Source organism: Eubalaena glacialis, chromosome 2, assembly GCF_028564815.1.
Source record: "Eubalaena glacialis isolate mEubGla1 chromosome 2, mEubGla1.1.hap2.+ XY, whole genome shotgun sequence".
In the NCBI taxonomy this organism is placed as follows: Eukaryota; Metazoa; Chordata; class Mammalia; order Artiodactyla; family Balaenidae; genus Eubalaena; species Eubalaena glacialis.
Genome location: NC_083717.1, coordinates 3,448,782 through 3,463,499, shown reverse-complemented (window position 1 = coordinate 3,463,499; position 14,718 = coordinate 3,448,782). Strand labels below are relative to the sequence as shown.

At 38.6% G+C, this 14,718-nt stretch overlaps 1 protein-coding gene across 7 annotated transcripts in view; it reads right to left on the bottom strand.

The window, feature by feature from the left end:
* ZEB1 (zinc finger E-box binding homeobox 1) overlaps nucleotides 1-14,718 on the bottom strand; it is a 192,987-nt gene that overhangs the window by 69,575 nt on the left and 108,694 nt on the right. For all 7 annotated transcript variants that reach the window (XM_061177919.1, XM_061177955.1, XM_061177936.1 and 4 more), the window contains exon 2: nucleotides 9,169-9,369. In XM_061177919.1, the coding sequence (XP_061033902.1) occupies nucleotides 9,169-9,369 (201 nt within the window). The remainder of the gene's footprint in view (nucleotides 1-9,168; nucleotides 9,370-14,718) is intronic.

The following is a 14,718-nucleotide window of genomic DNA, read 5'->3' as shown; positions in this document are numbered from 1 at the left end:
TGCAGAGTCTGGATTCAAATCCCACAGGCAGCCAGGAACTAAAAGAATTAGTTTTGATCTTCTCTTCCAGGAAGTATGAAGTTCAAGAAGCAAAAGAGAATCAAACTCATGATAGATACATCACTGTACAGGAACACTTGGTCTCCTGGGTCATACAAAATTATTTTCAGAAAATATAACAGACTTTGAAGATAAATCACTGACCTGATCACTGGTTATGATCTTTGAGTAACAGTGGAGATTAGGAGATATGGACAAAGTCATTCAATTTGCATAGTCTACCTTTGACTTCCTTTTGTAAACTACAGATCAGAGATATTTAACTTCCATCCTGAGAATGTTTTCTAGAATAGATTATAAAGGTACTATGTTGTCTGCACTTAAGAAGAAAAAGAAAACATTGACCACTAGCATTCGGGATGGGTTCAAAGAAAAAAAGTCATATAAACTGGCCTCATATCCATTTTTTAAAGTATTACTAGGAGGCATGATCTCATATGATATTTATTTTTGAAGACATGGATGGATTAAAAAGTGGTTGAATAAATTTATTAAAAAGTGGTGGTTTAGAGAATGACGACAACAGAAGAAAGCTAGTGCCACTAGGTCTGTCGTTGGCCCTACTCATCACACTTCTGGATGACAGAGGGAAATGGACATGACAAAAGACAGAATCAGACTCAAAAACAGATACAAGTGGGACTGGTTCCAACAAGATTATGAGTAATAAATGTGTCATGATCAGCTCCCTCCAAACCTAACTGTAAAATGGAAGAAACCATGGGATCATTTTAAACCCCTCTTCCTCTCACAATCCCTACCCTTGACCTCTAGGGTTTATTCTCAATACAGCAGCCAGAGTGCTCCTTGTAAAATGAAAATCAAACCACACCACGTCTCCATTCAAATTCTTCTAATGTCTCCGCATTTTAACAAGAGTAAAAGTGTGTCCAGTAGCTTCTAAGACCTCTCAGTGCTCTGGCATCTCACTGCCTCTCTGGCTTCATGTCTGCGGATCCCTCCCTCCCTCCCTCTGCCCACGAGCCTGCTGGCCAGGCTCCTCAGACGCCAGGTTAAAAATCACAGTGATTCCGGGACACAGACACACTACTAAATGTAAAATAGATAACTAATAAGGACCTGCTGTGTAGCACAGGGGACTCTACTCAATACCCCGTAATGGCCTATATGGGAACAGAATCTAAAACAAAGAAGAGTGGATATATGTAGATGTATAACTGATTCACTTTGCTGTACACCTGCAAGTAACACAACATTGTAAATCAACTAGACTCCAATAAAAAAAGAGAAACGACAGTGATGTCCTGTGGCTTTTGTGTGCCCCCTGATATGAAGTGACGAGAAGGGTACTTTACCACGTTATTCTTTGCAAAATCCCACACCCTCAGTCTAATTATGGAAAAACATCAGACAAACCCAAACTGAAGGATGTTCTACAAGTACCTGACCAGTACTCCTCAAACTGTCAGGTCACGAGAAACAAGGAAAGATGAGAAACCGTCACAGACCGGAGGAGACTAAGGAGACCAAACCAAATGCAACGTGTGCCCTGGACTGGACCCCGGAACAGGAGGGCGTGAGTGGGAAAAGCTGTGAGGTCCACATAACGCCTGGAGTCTAGGTAAGAAAAGATGGAGTCTTCTAATCCATGAACATGATATATTTCTACATTTACTGAGGTACTTGCTAATGCCTCTAATAAGGGTTTATAATTTGTTCATGTGGTCTTCCACATCTATTTTCATTTTTTAACTCTTGCTGATGTATAAGGATGACTTTAAATTCAGTATATCATTTGTAGTCAGCAAATTTGTCAAATTCTCTTACTAGTACTAATAATTTATCTGTAGATTCTTTTTTATATATACAGTTGTATCGTCTGTAGATAATGAGAGTTGTTCTTTCCTTTTTAACTGCTATCTTTCTGGGTCTGTTCTGTCTTACTGCACTGGCAGCACCTCCAGAAGGCGGCTGAGGAGAGTGGTAAACGTCCTAATCACCAAGGAAATGTTCTCATCATTTTGTCATTAAGCATGATGTCTGTGATAGATTTTACACAGACATACTTCCTTAGATCAAGGAAGTACCTAATTCATTAGTTTTTATGATATCCATTCACAGGTACTGAGTTTTAATAAACATTTTTTTTCTGTGTCTGTTGAAGTGAATTTTGAGTGTTCGCCTTAAGTCTGGGTTAAAGTGGTATTTTTAATTTTTTTTTTTTAATTTTTATTTTTGTAAAGATTTTTTTTGATGTGGACCATTTTTAAAGTCTTTATTGAGTTTGTTACAATATTGCTTCTGTTTTATATTTTTTGGTTTTTTGGCCACAAGGCACGTGGGATCTTAGCTCCCCGACCAGGGATGGAACCTGCACCCCCTGCATTGGAAGGTGAAGTCTTAACCACTGGACCACCAGGGAAGTCCCTAAATTGTTTTAAATGTTATTCTGACCTTGCATTTCATACACGTACATGCATGTATACTGTATGGCTAATATCTTGTTTGGGATTTCTGTGTCTGTGTTCTGAGCAAGTCTGTAATTTTCCTTTCTTATACTTACCTGGTTTGGTATCAAGATTATGCTAGCCTCATTTAAAGAGTTCGGGAATCTTCTCTCTCACACTAGTCTTTGGAAGCACTGTCTAAAATTCTAATTATTATCTCCTTGAATATTTAGAAGAATTTACCAGTGATGTCATTTGGGCTAGTTTTCTTTGTAGAGGAGGAAAAAATTTATATATATATATACACACACACATACGTACACATATCAAATTATCATGTAGAAAAATTTACTGTTTTTTCTTTTGGTGTACAGTTCTATGAATTTTAACACATGTAGATTCATGTAACCACCACCAAAAACAGGACACGGAACAGTCCCATTATCCCCGACACTCCCTGGTGCTATCTATCCCTTTATGGTCACACTTTCCCTTTAGCCCTTGGCAACTACTGATCTGTTATCCAGCATACAGTCTGTCTTTTTTGAAAATGTAAGGTACGTGGACTCAAACAGTATATAACCTTTTGAGATTGGCTTCTTTCATTTAGCATAAGGCCTTTGAGATTCATCCAAGTTGTTGCTTGTATCAGTAGTATGTCCCTTTTCATCACTGAGTAGTATCCCATTTCATGGATGTACTACAGTTTCCTTACACTTTCACCTGTTGAAGGACAATGGGTTGCTTCCAATTTTTGGAACTTATGAATAGAGCTTCTAATTCTAACATCAGTGTACAAGTTTTCGTGTGAACCTAAGTTTTCATTTTCCTAGGGAAAATACCCAGGAGTGGGATTGCTGGGTCATATGCTAAGTGTATATTTAACTTTATAATAAACTGCCAAACTGCTTCCCAGAGTGGCATAGCATTTGCAATCCTAAGAGTCTCAGCTGCTCCATATCTTCACCACTCCTTTGTGGTGAGGTTATAGAACTATTCCTGTTTTCCAATTCTTCCTGAGCCAGTTTTGGCTAAGAATTTCTAATATCCTGTCCCACATTTCCCCTGTAAACTTGTTAATGTCTGTAGTATCTGCAGTTATGTCCACTCTTTCATTCTTGATTTTAGCTATTTATATTTTCTTTTTTCCTTGATCAATCTCATCAAAGGTTTGTAAATATTAATGTTTTCGAAGAATAAAGTTTTGCTTATGTTGATTTTTTGTACTGTAGGTTTATTTATTTTTTTTCAAAGATTGTTTTTTTTTGATGTGGACCATTTTTAAAGTCTTTATTGAATTTGTTACAATATTGCTTCTGTTTTATGCTTTGGTTTTTTGGCCGCAAGGCATGTGGGATCCTTAGCTCCCCGAACCAGGGATCGAACCTGCACCCCCGGCACTGGAAGGCAAACTCTTAACCACTGAACTGCCAGGGAAGTCCCCTGCAGGTTTATTTTCAATTTTATATTACAATTGATCCTTGAACAACACAGATTTGAACTGCGCAGGTCCACTTACACGCTGACATTTTTCAATAGTAAATACTACAATACTAAGCTATTTGCAGTTGACTGAATCCATGGATGAGGAACTGCACGAACGGGGGGACCCGCACGCACTGAGGGACTGCAGGCATGGGGGGACAGTACACACGGTGGGGACCACACACGTGGTTGGGGGGGAACTGCAAGCACGGAGGGCTGACTAGGCTGCAAGGAGGGTCGGCACCCTGACCCTCACGTTGTTCAAGACTTAAGTGTACTTATTTTGTTTTGTTTTCTTTTACTTTCAAACAACTCAGTTTGCTGTTCTTTTTCTAAGTTCTTTAGATGCTTAGTTCATTAACTTTTAGCCAGAAACTTTCCTAAAATATGTACTTAAAGCTCTAAATTTTCCTCTAGAAACTGCTTTAACCACATCCTACAAATTCTGATATAGAATATTTTTACCATTCAGTTCAAAATACCTCCTCATTTTCATTATGATCTCTTTATTGATCCATGAACATACATTCAAAAGTGTGTTCCTTAAAACTCCCAAACATAATATTCTATTTATCTTATTTTATAGCTTAATTGTATTGTGTTCAAGGAATATGCTCTGTATGATTTTAATTAATTAATTAATTTATTTATTTTTGGCTGTGTTGGGTCTTCGTTTCTGTGCAAGGGCTTTCTCTAGTTGCGGCGAGCGGGGGCCACTCTTCATCGCGGTGCGCGGGCCTCTCACTATCGCGGCCTCTCTTGTTGCGGAGCACAGGCTCCAGATGCGCAGGCTCAGTAGTTGCGGCTCACGGGCCTAGTTGCTCCGCGGCATGTGGGATCTTCCCAGACCAGGGCTCGAACCCGTGTCCCCTGCATTAGCAGGCAGATTCTCAACCACTGCACCACCAGGGAAGCCCTGTATAATTTTATCCTTTGAAATTTGTCAAGATTTGCTTTATGACCCCGTATATGTTCAATTTTTACAAATATTCCAAATAGCTTGAAAAAATACTTATTTTGCAATTACTAAGTACACTGTCCGTATATCTTTTCAAATCTTCTGTATCCTCATTGGTTTTGTGTGATTATTCCATCAATGACTAACCAAGGTATGTTAAATCCTCAGCAATGACTGTATATTTGTCTTTTTCTCTTTGTAGATTGTCTATTTTCTCTTCATATATTTTTGAGGCCTTGTTATTAGGTACAAACACATTTAAAATAATATCTGATCAGTGAATTTAATCTTTCATCATTATAAAATGATCCTGTTATCCATAATAATGCTTTTAGCCTTCAAGTCAACATCATCTGAAATAAATTTAGCTACACCCACTTTTTTTGTGAGTATTTTCATGGGAAATACTATCTGTTTATCTGTCTTTACCATGTACTTGTCATTTTCTCTGTTCTTCTTACACCTCAGACCTCTATCAAGGATTTCTCTCTTCATGCCTAAAATATATTCTTTAAGACTTGCTTTAATAAGGGTCTACTGAGAACACATTTTCTGTTTTCATTGCCTGAAACTTGTCTGAAATCGTCACCTCCTTTCTTAAAAGATATTTTGTGAAGTACAGAATTCTGTATTGGCAGGCATCTTTTCACTATGTCTGGCTTCCACTGTTTTTACAGAGAATTCAGCTGTCGGTCCAACTGCCACCCTCTCAAACATAATCTGAATTTGGGGGGTTTACTTTTAAGAGTTTTATTTTTGTCCTGGATAATCTGTAATTTCACCATAATGTGACTGGGGATAGATTTATTTATCCTTCTTGAGATCCACTGAACTTCATGAATCTGTGGTCCGGTGTCCTTCATCAAGACCAAAAAAAATCTCAGCCATTATCTCTTCAAATACTGCTGCTTCCCTGTTCTCTCTTCTCCTAGAATTAAGAGTAGAAGAAACTTCTATTCTATCCTTCATGTCTCTTATCAGGATTTTTCTATCTGTCTCTCTGAGTTGCATTCAGTATAAATTTTCCCCTATATTCCAATTCATTAATTCTTTCTTCAGCTCTGTTTACTTTAGTGTTAAACCTATCCTTTGAATTTGAATTTCTATTATTCTATTTTTTTAATTTTTAGAAGTTATATTTGGTTCTTAAAATCTGTTGGTTCTACTGTATTTTATTCTACCACAGCAGGTAATTTCAAGTTTGCATATGTTTTCTTTAAACATGACAGTCATTTTATAATCTGTACCAGATAGTTAAAGTCCTTATGGGTCAGTTTCTGCTTCCTTTTGTTTCTGGTAATTCTCACTCATGTTGCTGTCTTCCTGCTGAATTATTTGGGAAACTTCTACAGTGCTAAGATGAAGGTATGTTCCTCCAAAATATTTGGCTTTGGTTCTGCTTGGTGTCTATGGGTAGGGCAGCAGGTCCACTTTAGACTCAATTATGGCTTGAACTTTATCAGGCTGCCCAGTAATGTGAATCTGAGCTATAAAGCAATGCATGACAGCTTGTGGTTACTGTTTCTCAGAGACAATCCTCCATTCCCCCAATCCCTAGTCAAGGCAATTTTGTTTGCTAACTCCTGAGGATGGTAGGGGTGGTAGAGGGTTTGCTTTTAGTTCATCATAGTCAGGATGTAGTCCATACTAGGGGAGGATCTGCTACTAACTCTTTGGTGGTCCAAGGCTTTGTTTCTTCTCAGAGGCCTGAAAACCACATCTTAGGTTACCCTTGTGAGGCAAATGTCCTCGAGGCCAAAGAGTCTTCTATGCTGTGCTCTGCTGACCTCTATGGCTTCCTGTATCCACTTAGATTTATAATCTGTTAATGTCTTACTATCTAGCTAGCTCTTTAAATCTTTCAAGAAGAATTCTTTCTTTTTTTAAAAATGTAATATCATTAGTTATTTTCAGTGAGAACACTGGTCCAAATAATCTATCCTAACGTATTTTCAGAAACAGAACCTCTTCATTGATTTTTTCATCTTTTTTTTACCTCTATCTCATTCTCCTGATCTCCCCCTTTTCCAGAGAAATCATTTCCTTCTTGCTTCTGTATTAGGACTTCGGATCAATGACACCAATGGATCAGTTCTGGCTACCAACAGTAAATACTTAAGAAACAGTTGCTCCCCGAAGTTCTGAGCTCAGTATTACAATTTAACAGGTTATCAGCCCTACTGTTAACCAACTGTGATAATAAACAAGCAAGTTAACTTCTCTGGGTTCTACTTTCCAGAAACCTGGGAGTTATGTCAGCCTTTCTTTCTCAATTACACAGAATTACATGGAATCAACCAAATTTAATATATCTTACCCTCTACATTTCTGTCAAATCTCTCCCTTTTATTCCCATCCCAAGGCCCGCTTCTTTAGTTCAAAAACCCTCATCACTGCCTGAACTATTAAGCCTCTTTACTGAGGACACTACCTCCTGCCTCTAGACACCCCTGCTCCTAGGATTCTTTTTCCATATTGCTACCAGACTTATTTCTAAAGTACATATCAGTGCTGTTATTCTCATAGCTTCCAGGATAAAGTTCAAATTCCTTGACTTAGCACATGATGCCCTTCATAGTCTCTCCCTTGTTTACCTCTCTGAGCTCATTTTCTGCCAACCCCATTTGTTCAAATCTCTGTGGTTTCATGCACGTCGCGCCTTCCGCTGCAAGCACCTCCTCTGCCTCTCCTTTGCCTACTGAACCTCTACTGGTCCTTTGTGACTCAAGCCCAGCACTGTTTCACTCGGAAATTCTTCTAGGACTTCTCGTCTCTCAGGTGTAGGTGTTCCTTCCTCGTGTTTCCACATAACTCTTAAATTTACACCTACATCGAACTATAATGACTTTGTGACTTATTTCCCTCTCCCGCATTAAACTGTAAGCACTTTTCACACAGAGACAGTCTTATTCCAGTTTGCAACCCCATTCCTGCAGAGCTGCTGAATGGAGAGATGAGTAATGCCATAAAACGAGGGGCTGATTACGTGATTCCAGAGGTCCTCTGTTAGCTATAAAATTTGTTAACTCCTGTCACCCTGTGTCTACTCTTTGGACTCTTATCTCAGCTTCCACATTTGGTTACCCAGATTCTTGGACCTGCATACCTGACCTATTTCCCCCGACTGTCTAGCCTGAGTTTTGACATCCTGTTGAGATGACTTCCCTGAATTTGAATCTTGCTGGGCAGCTTCTCTCTGCCTGACCTTGAACTTGGTCCCTTTACCTGCTCCTCTTTGCCTCTGCTGATGCCCCTGGGCCCGATCCCCGATCCCTCTAATTCACAACAGCTGCCACGTCCACATCCTTCTGTTTTTATCCCACTGTTGCTTAAATTCTCACAAGATAGGCTAAATAGTTTATTGGGAAAAGTAGAAAGGAGACATTTTAGAGCTGGAAGAAAAAATACGTTCATTTGACAGATGAGGAGGAAGGTTAGACATAATGTTTGCTCACTGAAAGGGCACTAGTGGAGGGCTCCTTACTTTCATTGCTCCTTCCACTCAACCATGCTTTACTTTTGTAAAGGATTTACTCGAGGAGAAATTTAAAGCAAGTCAGAGAGAGAAAGAGAGAGAGAGAGAGAGAGAGAGAGAGAGAGAGAGAGAGAGGGATGGAGATGCTTACAAACACTAAAAATATTCCCATGATTTACCTGCGTTCCGGATTTCTGCACACTGAATTATCTTATAATGTTACTATACCAAAATATACTTTGTTGGTTTCTAAGTAGATTCTTCATTTGAGGTCACAATATGAAATTAAAGATAGGTTCAATTACATCAACAGTATAGGGAAAGCTTGGTTCTGGTTTTTAAAAAACTACCAAAATTCAATATCAATATATTACATGCAAGTTATGGTCAAAATAACTTTCATCTCTCCTAATAAAATAGCAATGCATCATCAAGTTTAACACAATGAAGGTATTTTCAGATTGTCAATTAGGCCCATGCATTTCCTATTAATCCCACACTGACTTTAGAATCTACTTTTTGGTAAGTAGAAGGAGACCTTCTACTGATTAACGGCAAATAAATTACAGTTCATTTCAAACTTTTCATCCAATTTATCGTTTCAGTTAATATATTTTTTAAAAGAAGAGGGAAGAGATATGGGAGCATATGTATATGTATAACTGATTCACTTTGTTATAAAGCAGAAACTAACACACCACTGTAAAGCAATTATACTCCAATAAAGATGTTTAAAAAAAAAAATCCAGAGAATAGAACATTACCAGAAAAACTAAACTCACCGTCGTCTTCCCAGCAGCTCTTCACGTTCCCTTCTCTTGCGCTGCTTCCGGGTGCCACTGTCTGGTCTGTTGGCAGGTCATCTTCTGGCACGCCACCTTCACAATCTGCTGCATCCGTGATACTTTCTTCTTCCACAATGTGGAGTTTGTCTTCATCGTCTGAATCTGAATTTGTTTCTACCACAGTATTATAGTTTGTAACTGTAATACAAACAAGAAACAAATAATCAAAACCAACTAGTATAAAAGCTGGTTTTCACACCTTAGTACAAAGAAATTTTAAGAAGTACCTAAAACATTGGCGTTCAATAACAGTTTTAGACTGTAAAATGTAAGCAACTAATTTATCTGATAACATGCACGCACACAGCACTTACTAGATACTAGGTGGACAAAAAGGCAAGTAACAGTAGCCACGCTTATTAAATGCTTAGCTATGCGCATGGGCGTTTTATGGAGAGTAACTCGCTGATTCTTACAACAACCTTTTAGTAGCCCTATGACCACAGGATCTACCTACCGCCTACTGCTTATATCCCTGTTCTACAGAAGCGGAAACCGAGGCACAGGGAAGGTAAGTATCTTGTCCAAGACCACACATCTAGGAAGTGGCAGGGTGGGGATTTGAGCCCTAGGAGTCTGGTTCCATATTCTGTGTCCTTAACCACTACATCAAACATCCCCTCCAATCGTAATAAGCTTATATGACACGACGCTGCTTATGTAGAACAAGGGCTTCAAATCTTTAAAGCATTACAATTTAAGAAAAGAGTTCATCTCTCCTAATAAAATAGCAATGTATCATCAAGTTTAACACAATGAAGGTATTTTCAAATTGTCAATTAGGCCCATGCATGTCCTATTAATTCCACACTGACTTTAGAAAGAATCAACCAATTTAACCAAATTCCCACATAATTAAGACATGATTTAAGTAACGTTTATACATAAGTCCGTCATTCTGAAGGAAAAAAACCCCTGACATTCAGTTTTCAAACCGGCACCCTTTCCACATTTTTAATGAGCTTCAATAAACTTTCACACACCAGCATTATAAAGACATATAATAATTCTGAATAACTACAGCTCACAGAACCAAAACAAATTATATAGTCTAGTCAATATTTTTTCTTCAGAGTCCTTGTAATAGTCACTCTAATGCGATAAATCATTTAGAACCTCATGGGGTATGATCACTGGAATACCTCTTTTCAACAATTAGCCGGGTGATTCTTACTTGCTAAGATAAGTGTGAGAGGAAGGGAGAAAAAGAAAGCTTTGTTTACGTAGCTAAGCAACAATCACTTCCAGTTATTCTTTCCATTTCTTCCTTAAATTTTCCAAGCATTCTTGAAAGAAGATAATCACCTAAACGCTTAAACGATATGCATATATATATATATATATATACCCCTTCCCATACAAACACACACACACCCCCAAGAACACAAAAGAAGAAACACAATGAAAAGCATGGATGTGTATGTCAAGGCGAGAACGAATAACCACGTCTCCAAAACTGCTCTGACAGACCCTGGGAAAACCCCTCTGTCCAAAAGAGCACCGGAGCTACTCTTCTGCCCACGCTGGGAATTCTTCCGTATCTGAAGAAAAGTGTCAAGTATTGTTGTGTCCTTAATACGTCAGTGTGAACACAGTCTCCCAGATCTTGCCCCAAGAGCAAATAGTTTTCTCTCTAGTTTTAATGTAAAAGTAATACATGTCACTGTAAAAAAATTCAGACAATACAAAACATGTAAAATTAGTAAAATCCCCCTCTCCCAATTTTTCCTTCCTCAACTCACTCTTTCAAGGTAACAATAACAGCAAGGTCTATTAATTAATTCATGCACAGGCAGGCATGACACTAAGCATTTATATACCTTATCCTATTTAACTGTAACACGGACCTCACCTTACACACACATACCACGTATTTAATATCAATCCTATACATAAGTGTATGGGTGCATACTTAAAGTACACACATATGGGATCACATTATACTGTTCTGCCACTTAGTTTTTTGCCACCTAATTACATATCCTGGAAACTTTTCCATGTGAGCATCTGTGGAGCTTTCCCATTTTCCTCTGGATGACTACAGAGCATTTCACTGTAACAGATATAACCTAACCAATCACCTGTGGACAAAATTTAGTTTGTTTCCAGTGTTTAAGCATTGTCAACAACGTCATAATAAATTTTCTTGTAAATATATCTTTGGACATTCCTTAAATACATTTGTCAGATACATTAGTAGGGGTGGAATTGCTGAGTCAAAGGAAAACTTATTAAGTAGATATGGAAACACAGGGAATTCCTTGCACTCCAGCCACACCAGGAGCAATGTAAATTGTGAAACTGTGTGTGTGGGTAAAGAGCGTGATTCTCAAAGGACAGTCTGCAGTTGGAAAAGGGTTTCCCAATGAACCTTTAACTGAGAGTAAGATACAAGTGTGTGTGTGTATTTGAATGAGGGATCTTACTGGCAAATGATGCACAATGCTATTGGCTTTATTTTTACTGTCAAGGGCTCCTTATTAGTAGCCTACTGAATGACTTATTAAAGTCACTGAAAGTTGGGACAGTATATAAAGGCATTTCTATGCCACAAGCTAAAATTAGAACACAGCTAGTGTTTCCTCAGGGTTAATCGATTCTGTATTCCACTAGACCTGGATGCCAGGGAAGGTTTGGCTCACTGCAAAGCTCTCATCGCGCTTGGACGTTCACAGACAGCTGAAATTCCTACTATTTTCTGAAGGGAGGTTTCAGTGCTTCTTCAGTGTCTTGAGTTGACCATGGGTTTATATTGGTGCTGTTCTTGCCTTTTAATGAAGTATACTCCAGTTTAGCTTTATCATTATCAATTTTGTTAGCTGTAGGTTTTTTTGGTTAACCCTCGATATTTACATGCACACTTATTCTAGGCTTGAAAATTTTCCAAAAATTGGGCTTTAAGACATGTATGCATTATGGTTCAAATATTTACTTGCATGCTTCATAGTTTTCATTGAGTTCTTTTTACTCAGCTATTTTATTCTGTCTGAGTCAACTGTAGCCTGAAGTCCTCTGAGAATACCTGTCACTGTTCTAGGACTCTAGCAAAACTCCTTCCTGCCCCCCAGTACAAGCCGCCATTGTGGTATGGAAGATTATAAGCCAAATAACCAAAACACAGAGACGGCATATATTTTACTATTATCCTGTGAATTTTCCTAAAGCATGTTTTGAATAAGTGGTATAAAACTTGAAAAATCCAGAAGAGCAATACATTTTGCTGGCTAAGATGGAAAAAAGACCAATAACTATTTTCCAAGACTTCACACTGTCTTCTGCTTCAAAGTCACTTACTGGAGAGAAAAAGTAGTGCAAATCACTTACATTAATTATCATAACTCAGATAACAGGCAAGCCTCCCTGTGTGTCTGGATCTATCCTTTTGTGGATCTACAGAGCCAATCTCAAAAGTACAGCCCCAGCACTAAAAAGCATAGAGAATAATACAGGACCTTTATAAATTCTGATAGCCAATGAGAGTGTCAGTGATCTCAACTGTGCCCATCTATCTCCATATCTCTACACTGCTGCACCCTTTGGCTAAAAAAATAATATAGTTTATCTAAAGAGAGGAATATTATTAACCATCACAGGTGATCATCACCTCTTGCTTCTGAGTTTTCACTGAAATAATAACATTTTAAGAAAGAAAAGACAAAGGAACAGAAAAGGTAAACAGCTTTTTAAAATCTTTAAATATAATTTATAATACACAAATAGTAACATTTTCAATGCATTCTAGAATGGGATAAGGACACGCTGACTCTTGGTGGTGGCTCCTGTGTGTGTCATTCGCTAACATTAATGCAGATGTAACGGGATCTCCTGCACAAGGTGGCTGTGAGGAGCTAGTGACTCAGAAATGCACCGCGCTTATCACACCAGCATCTCATAGGCAGTGAAGACTACAGAAGTGTCTGCTGTTACCAGCAGCAGCAGCAGCTCACCAAAGCTTTACAACAATTCCTAACAAGTAGGTACTATTATAGCTTCCTTTTATAGACAAAAAACGTAGCTGAGTAACGTGTCTGAGGTTATGTAGCTACTAAGTTGAAAAGCTGGACTCCAAACCTGGTCTGCCTGATTCCACAACCCATATACTTTTACTGCTATATATAAAGCCTGCTGACAGAAGATGGTTGCACTAATGATAAATATTTTTAAACTTGTATTTTTGTGTCTAGCCTATTCTGGGGCCCTGTAATCCCATACTTAACAATTTGGCACTAAAAACATTTGCAAATGACTAAAGAATTTTAACCATTAGAATCTCAAAATAATATAACAAACAGTATACCATGGGGTAATATCATCATTATAATCAATAAACTTTAAAAGACTAGCACATAGCATATTATTTTTAGTATTGATTGCATGTAGCACCATATCAACTGCGCTAAACTCCTATGTATCTGTTTCTTGAGTAACGTACAATAATAAAAGAACTAGCTAAATTAGATGAAGACAGTTCAAGAAGAGAGCAATACAATCTCAACTTCCATCACGAAGATATCTGAAGGCTTTACAAATAGAAACCCCACCAGACACCGTCTACAGTTGCTCTGAATAGCAGGTTAGGTTCCTGCACGTAAGCGGGAGACTAGGGGCGGGTAGGGGAGTGGGCGGTGGTCAGGTCTGACTCACAGGTTTTCGGTTCCTGTCAGGTGACAGCGGTGGCATGTGTCGGTTAAAGCCACAGGTAAGGCCACGTTTCGACGTATTTTCGGATGTACAAAGGCGTTTTTCCTTCCAGAGGAGGAGTATATCGTGCTTAATTACGCCCCACTCATTCCTACCTAACCCCAAACACACACACATCCGCATGGCAGAAAAGAAAGATAAAACCTCTCTTAGGAAAAGACCTAAGACTGGTCCTTCAAAACTAACAGACTCCTTCTAACAAACTCTTCCCTATACATCAGTCTAACCTACTGGCATAATTTAAGAAAGACCTAGAAAAAGAGGTACACTGCGAGTCTGCTCAAGATTACAGTCGGACTGAGCAGCAGAGTATTTTACACGTGTCTGCACTAGGCTGAGAACAACGTGGTTCAGGCATGAGCGCATGAAATGCGGAGAGAAAGGTGGGGACCAGCACAAGCGCTTCCGCTACTCCTTAACATCACTGGGACGAAAATAATGTCAGGTCATCTATTTTTCTTGTCCTGAGCAGAGTCCCTGGCACACTCACTGCCTTCCACATGGTAGGTACAGAATTATTTGCTGAACCGAATCTGAGGCCACACTGCTTTTTTTCTCAGTGAAGTCAGTGAGTATATTTAAGTGTTACTGATAATTCAGGAAAATGAAGACAAAGCTGCAGTGATAACCATATAAAGAAACTTGTAAATTAACACATGAAATAGAAAGGAGAGGTTATTTGACAATTCATAAGGTTATAGAAGACTTCTGCGAATATTACTCCAAGAAAGAGGAGCCCATGCTGCCCATAAATACTACACTCAGTATACACCATCAGCATTTGTT